Source organism: Mus musculus, chromosome 13, assembly GCF_000001635.26.
Source record: "Mus musculus strain C57BL/6J chromosome 13, GRCm38.p6 C57BL/6J".
Taxonomy (NCBI): domain Eukaryota; kingdom Metazoa; phylum Chordata; class Mammalia; order Rodentia; family Muridae; genus Mus; species Mus musculus.
This window is the reverse complement of record NC_000079.6, coordinates 23,701,844-23,711,074: the sequence shown is the minus strand read 5'-3', so window position 1 is coordinate 23,711,074 and position 9,231 is coordinate 23,701,844. Positions and strand designations below refer to the sequence as shown.

The following is a 9,231-nucleotide window of genomic DNA, read 5'->3' as shown; positions in this document are numbered from 1 at the left end:
CTCTCTTGTTCTTTTTCATTTTAGAGTGAGTTTGTTTGTTTGTTTGTTGGTTGGTTGGTTGGTTGGTTAGTTTGTTTGTAATCAGTCTCACTTTGTAGCCCAAGCCGTCCTGTAATTCATTATGTAGCCTTAGACTTGCAATCACAGCAATCCTGACTCAGCAGTGGCTCCAGTCTGTGCTGGGCTCACAGACTTCTGCCACTGCAACTTGTTTCTTCCCATCAATGTCCCGGAAAGGGATCTAGCTTGTCAGGAAGTTTTGTCTGAGAGGTCTGGAACCTCAGCAATGGCTACAGGGTGACTTCTTGGATCCTCCACGTTTCCAGATCCTAGTGAAGACCGGTGGACCCAGCTGAGGACATGAGCCTATCAGCTGGGCTCCCTGTGCGGCCGCTGCTGCTGCTGCTGCTACTGCTGTGGTCCGTGGCCCCGCAGGCACTGCCACCGCGTGAGTGCGGGAGGAAAAAGGTGGGGGTGTGGGAAGCAAAACCGAAAGTGGCTTCCTTGGCGCCTGGTGTTTCTCTCTTCGAAGGCGAACTACTTTCTCTCTGATCTCTTCCAGCTCTCAGCTTGCAGACCCCCAGAGGGAACACCTGCCACACCACTAGCAGCCTAGGGCACCTCTGCCCCTGCTCTGTCAGAGTGTTACTAGCGAGGAGTCACGTTGGCTTAGCTGAGCCTGGGTCTCCAATCTCTGCTTTAGTGTTTATATTTTGGACTGTGTTACCCTACCTCCCTAACTAACCGGAGATCTGAAATTTCTCACCAAGAGTGACCAACGTCGTCCTTTGGCATTTTCTCTTCAGGGTGCTGGGAAAGGGGCTGAGATGTTTTCCTTGTGAGCACTAGGGGTGCTGGGTCGCACTCCCACTGTGTTAATTTTGTGTGTGTATGTGTGAGACAAAGCAAAGGTCACTTGGAGCCAGGGGCGGGGGGGGGGGGGGGAGCGGGGCGGCGGAGGTCAGGGTCGGGGGTTAGACCTCTCCTCACTCTTGACAATTGTTCTTTCATCATTTCAAATGGATGTAATACTGTAACCAAACATTTTAGGGCAGAAGGCCAGGACTCTGGCAGCCCTTGTGGTTGGCAACAGTGTTCCAATTAAAAAGCCCAGTAATAACGAAACAGTTCTATTCAGTGTTGTCATACTGGGAAGATCAAGTGACCCAGCAAAAGAGTCCATTTTCAGGGTCCTGCCATGACATTTAGATTTAAAGAGAAAGGAACGGATTTCTCTGGATAGACCGCCCTGGAGCCTGCATCCGAGTCCATAAATTGTTCATCTGTTTGTTGTTAGGGCACAATGGAGCAATTTCTTCTGCCCCAACGTGCTGCCTAGACGTCATAGATAATTGCTTTAGTGTGATGGGGGTGAGAAACAGGGTGACTCCTGTTCTGAGGCGTTGATGGTATTCCTGTAATCCAAGGGAACTTCAGGTTTGGGACAATATCTTTGTGTCTTCAGCCTTGGAAGAGGATAAGAGGTTAAGAGAGGAGAGTCCAGCAGGAAGGAGTCTGATGAGACACAGAAGGCAAGCTGAGCACCAGGCCTCCATCCCTTTCACTCACTGTGGGTGATAGGCTGGTGCCCTCTGTCAGTCACCTTCCGAGCACCTGGCGCTCACCCAGTGGAGCTCAACTTTCCTAATGTTGCGACCCTTTAGTACAGTTTCTCATGCTGCGGTGACCCTAACCATAAAATTATTTTTGTTGCTATTTTATGAGTTATTTTGCTCTTATGAATTGTAATGTAAATATTTGATATGCAGGGTATCTGAGAGATGTGACCCCAAGGGTAGACCACTGCTCTACAGGATCTTGTTCAGCAGGGCTTTGCTGATTTGCAAATTAAAAAAGAATTAACAGGCCGTTTCTAAAGGATACCAATGTGCTGCTTAATGCACTTTAATAACACTAGGATCTGTGATCCTTTTTGACTAATCATGCCCTGGGAAACAGCAGTTACTGCTAGTTAACTAGCTCAGATCTTTCCTCAGGTCACAAAGAATATACACTTAAATCTGATCTTTTTTTTTTCTCCTAGAAATTCTGAGGTGCGGTGTCTCCCTGTGTAGTTCAGACTGGGCTACAACTCACCTATGCATATCAGGATGGACTCAAAGCTGAGACAATCCTCCTGCCTCAGTCTCCAGAGTATTAGGGTCAGAAGTGTGAGCCACTACTCCAAGGCAACAAACATTTGTGACACGCTGGCCCCGTGCCAGGTGCCATTTTAAGCACTAAAGCTGTGCCCTTGAGCAACCTTGTTCTGGAATCGAGGGAAAGTAATGGGAAAAAACCCATGCTGAGAGTGGCTGTCAGCTCCCTTTCCTGGAAGTCCTCTGTTTGCTGACAGGTTGTCCTGAGTTATGTGTCAGGACACTCACCAGCATTTTTTAGCCAACATCTGCACTTGATAATGTTCAGAGATGGAAGTGGAGAAAGCCCAGTACCTCCAATCCTTAGGACTTTCATCTTAATGGATTAAACACCAACTCTTAGCTTAGCCTACATAGCTAGAGAAACCCAAACACTTTCCAGAGTCTGTGTCTAAGGTGGGGTGGGGAGGATAACCTATCCACTCAAATAGAGAACATCAAGATGGTGAACAGAATAAGAGCGAACAGCCAGAGCAGCCAGGGCTGTGCAGGGAAGAGAACTAACTGTGTCACTCCACAGGGGAGGACTCACTCTCTGGCAGCAGGAGGTAACCCAGGGCTGTAGGGACCTCTGCATCCTGATTGGGCTGGCTGCCCATTCTGAATGTCTGCTGACTTCTCCAGGTTCACATTCTCTAAGATACCTCTTCATGGGTGCCTCAGAGCCAGACCTCGGGCTGCCTTTGTTTGAGGCTAGGGGCTATGTGGATGACCAGCTCTTTGTGTCCTACAATCATGAGAGTCGCCGTGCTGAGCCCAGGGCCCCGTGGATCTTGGAGCAAACCTCAAGCCAGCTGTGGCTGCATCTGAGTCAGAGCCTGAAAGGGTGGGACTACATGTTCATAGTAGACTTCTGGACCATCATGGGCAACTATAACCACAGTAAGGGTACGTGGAGCAGAGTCACTCCCCTGAGATGCTCAGAGCATAGCACTATTTTCCAACCCTGGGGATATAGCTTTGTAAAAGAAACTTTTATTCTCCTGGTGTACTTGATGTCTAGGAGGCTCTCTGCCTCTGTCTGCTAACCTAGGCCTACTCAGGGAAGCTTCTAGCCTCCGTACAATCTAATCTCGGCCTAGAATGTTCTCAGCCTCTGAGACTTGCTGCTCAACAAGCTGACTTTTTCTAGCTCTCTCTGAACTCTGGCTGGCTGGTTCAACTCAGCTGTTCTGGCTCCGACTCCTCTCACAGCTGGTTATTCAATATGGCTTTTCTCTCAGGCTCTTCAGAGGTTCTGCTTGGCCTCACACAAACTCTGGCAATGTTTTCTAATCTCCTGGCTTCTTCTCCTTCTCTTACTTGTTCTGTCTTCACCTGTGTCTAGCTCGTTCTCTCTTCAGTCGGTCTCCGTAAAACTCTTCTGGTAACACTGCCTCCTTCTCCCTCCCTGTGCTTCTCCACTCTCCCTCACAGCTCTACTGCACTGTCTCCATGGAATCTCCTGTGTTCCTGGACTGGACGCTCCTCCTCCCGTGCTGTCTGTCTCTCACTTTTCCTCTATCTTCTTGTGACAGTTGGGCATATCCTTTTCTGTCAACTCTGATTTGTCACTTCATCTGCCTCTTAATCAGACATCACTTTCAAATATGAGTGCTTCCTTCTACAAACTAACTTTACCTTTGTTGTTTGGGATTAAACTCGAATAGTAGGGTGAGTCTGTGTTCTAGACAGAGGGATTGAAGATGTGTGCTCAGCCCCACAAACTAGAAATAGGTTCAATTATCCTGTATCATATCTTGAAGTGAGATCCTGGGGTTGGGGGGAAATCCAGAGGGAGATAGTTGTGTGCCTCAGATCACTCGATACTTGGAGATGGTGAAGACAAAACCAACCTTTTTATTTCCAGTCACGAAGTTGGGAGTGGTGTCCGAGTCCCACATCCTGCAGGTGGTCCTAGGCTGTGAGGTGCATGAAGACAACAGTACCAGCGGCTTCTGGAGATATGGTTATGACGGGCAAGATCACCTGGAATTCTGCCCCAAGACACTAAACTGGAGCGCAGCCGAGCCAGGGGCCTGGGCCACCAAGGTGGAATGGGACGAGCACAAGATCCGTGCCAAACAGAACAGGGACTACCTGGAGAAGGACTGCCCCGAGCAGCTGAAACGGCTCCTGGAGCTGGGGAGAGGCGTTCTGGGACAGCAAGGTATGAAGAACTGTGCTCAGGCCCTTGGTGACTAACTTAGTATGTAACCAAGCCTGGCCTCAAACTCCCAGAAATCCTCTTGCTTCAGCTTTCTATGTATTTCTAGGATTACGGTCATAAACCATCTGCTTCATTGTTGTTTGTCTGATTGTTGTTTTCTTCTTTAGATAGCCTCTCACACTGTAGCCAAGGCTGGTCTAGATCTCACTATGTAGGCCCAACTAGCCACAAAACACAGCCTCGCCTTCCTAAGTCTTGAATTTCAAAGAGTGAACCCACTGTTGGGGATGAACTTTTTGCTTCATATTGAAGCATATAACACAACTAAGAACTAATAAATTAGAAAGGGAAATGTTAGTGGCCTGACCAGAGGACCTGGGCAGACAGTGCTGAAGAGGAAAGACTGAAGTGGCTGTTCTCCATTAGTGTGTGACTTCATCTTGAAGCCATTTTCAGGATATCAAATGGCATCTCTGGCAGCCAGGGTTTTTTTGTTTTGTTTTGTGTGTGTGTGTGTGTGTGTGTGTGTGTGTGTGTGCTATTTTTCCTACCCAAAAAGAGAAGTGAAAATTCCAGTTCTCTTCTCTGGAATAAGGCAGCCTCCTCATGTACTTCCTCTTTCCCTTCAAGTGCCTACTTTGGTGAAAGTGACTCGCCACTGGGCCTCTACGGGGACCTCTCTAAGGTGTCAGGCTCTGGACTTCTTCCCCCAGAACATCACTATGAGGTGGTTGAAGGACAACCAACCACTGGATGCCAAAGATGTCAACCCCGAGAAGGTGCTACCTAACGGGGATGAGACCTATCAAGGCTGGCTGACATTGGCCGTGGCCCCTGGGGACGAGACAAGGTTCACCTGTCAAGTGGAGCACCCAGGCCTGGACCAGCCTCTCACTGCCTCTTGGGGTGAGGATGGGCATGTAGGGCAGAGGTCATCTGTTGGGGAGGTGGTCACCTTTGCAGTGAGAGAGTAGTCTGCTCTGGGCTGGGCTGGGGCCGTCATGTGCTTGAATTCTCATTTGTTGTTTTTAGAGCCCTTGCAATCTCAGGCCATGATTATCGGAATCATCAGTGGAGTCACCGTCTGTGCCATCTTCTTGGTTGGAATTCTGTTCCTAATCTTAAGGAAAAGGAAGGCTTCAGGTGAGTAGGAGCGTAATGAAGTATCATGGTGCCTCTTCCTCCAGGACACACTATTCCTGCAGAAAACGTGACCTCTGTAGGAAACCCTCACTGTGCTTTTTGTGTTGAAAGTGCCAGCCCATCTCTGGGAACGTTTTGTTTAATTTTGGTTTTCCCAGACAAGAAGTTCCTAATCCAGGAAACACCTTCTAGGCCCCTACTGTTGTGCAGGTGTTATTTAAGGTAGAGTAACGGGATTTCCGGTTGAGAAAGCCACTGGGTAAGTCCCAGAAGCTAAATCTAGTGTGGAATAGAATTCATGACAAGTATGTGTAGCTAAAGAAGACCCTGAGAACGTGGGGTGTCACTGGACGAAATACTCAACCTACATCCAGAAAGGATATGAAAAACGGGTATGGCTGTTTGTGACCCTAACATCAGCAAAAAGATTGCAATGAGTTAAAGGCCAGTCTGGATTGGTTCTGTTGTGAGACCCTCTCTTTGAATATAGACAAACAGATAGACAGACAGACACACACACACATACACACACCACAATGCTGAGTAGGAGAGTGTATTATTGGACCTTGTCCCTGACTTTGTGTGTTCCTCACAATGCATTCTTTTTCCCCCTCTCTGGGGATCTGTAGCATGGAACAAAACAAGAGGGAAACAGAAGCAAGCCTACATAGGCCTGTGGAACATTATGTTCTGATAGCTGGGGCACTGGTGAAGTCGCAAAAACACAAGGGAACGATGTGTTTGTGAGGAAGTGAGTTAGGTGACAAGAAAAGCCATTAGATAGCTACTAAACAGTTCCATACAGATGGTTATCTCTGGACTGTCTCAACCCGCCAACAGCCCAGGTAACAACACAGAGACTTTTTAGTAATTATGAAAGCTTGGCCTTAGCTTGGCAAACTCTCTACTAACTCATTTAAGTAAATCTGACCACCTGGCTCTGTCCAGCTACTGCCACTTGGTTCCTTACACAAGTACTGAACCCTGTACTCAAGTCCTGGTATAGAAATTAGCATTTGAGTAATACAAAGACAACCTTTACACAACACACTAGAGCTTACCCTAATGGAGAGTAACCATTTCTGAAATCAAATGGAGTCAAATGAATAGCATGCTCAGGGAGGGAGGAGATGGGAAGGGACAGGACAAGGTGATGCCTGGCCAGTGATGCCTCTTCCTGGGTCTCTTGCCTTCCAGGAGGAACCATGGGTGGCTATGTCTTAACAGACTGTGAGTGATCTGCAGCCTGCTGAACCACGGAAGAGAGAAAACTCAGCCAAAGACTTGGAGGGGGCACACTTGCTCCACTGTAGGACACAGTTGGACCTAACACACAGAAACTGCCTGAGAACTGTGCTCTTAGCTTTCTCTGTTCACTTTCTTAAGGTGTTTTCTCCAGTTAAGTTCAGTTCCTGAATAGTAGTGATTGCACCAGTTGCAACCTCTCCCTCCAGAACTGGTCTCATGATTCTTAGGCTGCTTCTTGGAAGCATCCTATGTTTCCTTCATGCACCTAGACTCCATATGTCTACGTAAAGAGCCCCTCTAAGTTTAGTGGATACATGATTCGTTTCCACATCTGAAGAAGTTGTGAACCTTCATCCGGGGATGCTCACACATACTTGAGCCAGAATTTTTCACCTATATCCTAGAATCCAGGACCCACTCAACTATCCTCCATCTGTTATAGAGTGACTCCTCTGTCACCATGCCCTGACTTCTCTGCCATTGGAGTGTTATATATATGGATCATCAATAAAGCCATGAAGGCTACACAACTGTGCAACTTGAGGAATCACCCTCGGAGAAAATGTAGATGTTTGTGTGTATAACAATGGCTCTGTGTTCATATCTGCACAAAGGTGACTTGAGGTTTTCAAAGGTTAATATCATAGACATCTGTGACATGATGCCTATGATGTACCCTCTCTCCTTGTCTCGAAAATGAAAATGGTGAACGATTATCATAATGAAGTGTGGCTTGCACTTGTTCTGAGGAAGTGCTCAATAATATACTCTGCTCTGATCACCCGCTAAACATAAAGCATGTGTAGACATCCTGAGGGGTCTAGGAAGTGGAAATTATTATCTGCACCCATGTTCCTTCTCTGTAGATGCAAAAGGTGAAAACTCTCTAACCACTCACCAGAGATACAGAAAGACAGCTGTAGAAATGCCATCCTGGCTCTTAGATACACCCTCTGCACCACCCGACTATATGAGTGGCATGAAATGAGTGGAGAAAGAAGATGGCCCTTTTCTTGTCTCCTGGGGTTTCTCTTCAGTGAGTTTGACCCACAAGATGGGAAATAGCTGCCAAATACTCACCAGTCCTCAGCTATCAGGAATCCTTTCCAAGTTAGAGGGAAAGGTCAGGGTGTGTCTTAGTCAGGGTTTCTATTCCTGAACAAACATCATGACCAAGAAGCAAGTTGGAGAGGAAAGGGTTTATTCGGCTTACACTTCCATACTGTTGTTCATTACCAAAGGAAGTCAGGACTGGAACTCAAGCAGGTCAGAAAGCAGGAGCTGATGCAGAAGCCATGGAGGGATGTTCTTTGCTGGTTTGCTTCTCCTGGCTTGCTCAGCCTGCTCTCTTATAGAACCCAAGACTACCAGCCCAGAGATGGTCCCACCCACAAGGGGCCCTCCCCCTTGATCACTAATTGAGGAAATGCCTTACAGTTGGATCTCATGGAGGCATTTCCTCAACTGAAGTTCCTTTCTCTGTAATAACTCCAGCTGTGTCAAGTTGACACAAAACTAGCCAGTACAGGGTGCAAGTAGTGACTCCACTGCCCACCAGTCTCCCGCTTCCTCTGACATATGGCTTGTTGTTGTTGTTTGTTTGTTTGTTTTTGTTAAATTTCATTAAAAAGCTTAGCCTATCTGTCTGGTACCCTCAAAGCTGATGCCTCTGGATCAGAACCTTAAAGTGATTGCCCTGGCAGCCGAGAATCTGTCAATCTGTCAATCTTAAGGCAGTAGGATGGAAGCTGTCATTTGGCTTGGAGAATTCTTGGAGTTGCTGGGGTCCTGCTGCTCATTGTTAATTGTGCACATTTTAAAATCCAATCTAGACAACCTAGACATTACTAGATTTCACAAAATACATTCATCTAATGTTAAAAAGGTCAAGCCTGTGCTTGCATGTTTGTGTGTGTATATACATCTGTCTGCATGAGGATGAGTGTTCACATATGTGTGCACGTGTATGCACATGTGTGTGGGCTCCTCTCTCCACCCGGATGGCACATGCTCACTTCCTCCTAAACACACATTTGCCTGCGTCTCCGTGGTATGAATTCCATCTTGAAACCCACATGCCTCAGACCAATGGCTCCAATTTCTTTAATGAACACTGAATTTGAGCTGAGACCTCAACCTTTTTGTGACCTTTGTATTATTTACTGTTTGTGAAAATTAGGTAGGAAAAAAAAAATCAAAATTTTGATTCATTTTTGGAAATAGATAAACGTAGTTCCATCATTTCCTCAATGAATGACAAGAACCACTAGCAGCTTGTATGTTGTCTCTGTATGACTCTCCTCAAAGTGTGTGCAACTAATAAACACATGATTTGGTAAGCATGCCATTGTATTTCTCTCTACACAGGTTAGTTGATATTATAGTCCATCTTTTGAATGTGGTTAAGTCATATCATTTTATTGACACTTATATCACTTCTAATTTTGGCTTTTTTTTTTTTTGGTTTAGTTTTCATTTAAGTTTTTTAAGTTGGATACCATATAGTCCAGGATAGCATCAAACTCACTAAGT

The 9,231-nt window shown here is 46.5% G+C and overlaps 1 protein-coding gene across 4 annotated transcripts; it reads left to right on the top strand.

Moving 5' to 3' along the window:
• The first annotated feature begins 220 nt into the window (after positions 1 to 220).
• On the top strand, positions 221 to 9,041 carry Hfe (homeostatic iron regulator). 4 transcript variants are annotated; one of them, XM_011244284.2, is made up of 7 exons: positions 362 to 448; positions 2,045 to 2,054; positions 2,784 to 3,047; positions 4,009 to 4,308; positions 4,939 to 5,214; positions 5,341 to 5,451; positions 6,649 to 8,345. In XM_011244284.2, the coding sequence occupies exons 3-7, from the start codon at positions 2,810 to 2,812 to the stop codon at positions 6,687 to 6,689; spliced, it is 966 nt and encodes a 321-aa protein (XP_011242586.1). In that variant the 5' UTR covers positions 362 to 448; positions 2,045 to 2,054; positions 2,784 to 2,809; the 3' UTR covers positions 6,690 to 8,345. The 4 variants fall into 4 exon arrangements, with proteins under 4 accessions (NP_034554.2, NP_001334422.1, XP_011242586.1 ...); NM_010424.5 differs by lacking the exon at positions 2,045 to 2,054 and having other exon boundaries at positions 221 to 448; positions 6,649 to 9,041; XM_006516556.3 differs by lacking the exons at positions 362 to 448; positions 2,045 to 2,054 and adding an exon at positions 450 to 468.
• The last annotated feature ends 190 nt before the right edge of the window (positions 9,042 to 9,231 follow it).

Bases quoted from the DNA above. Each gene is read 5' to 3' on its own strand.
- Hfe (NM_010424.5), top strand. From the start codon at position 361: ATGAGCCTATCAGCTGGGCTCCCTGTGCGGCCGCTGCTGCTGCTGCTG. The intron at 4,309-4,938 runs GTATGAAGAACT...TTTCCCTTCAAG, and splicing joins AGGCGTTCTGGGACAGCAAG to TGCCTACTTTGGTGAAAGTG. The intron at 5,452-6,648 runs GTGAGTAGGAGC...CTTGCCTTCCAG, and splicing joins AAGGAAAAGGAAGGCTTCAG to GAGGAACCATGGGTGGCTAT.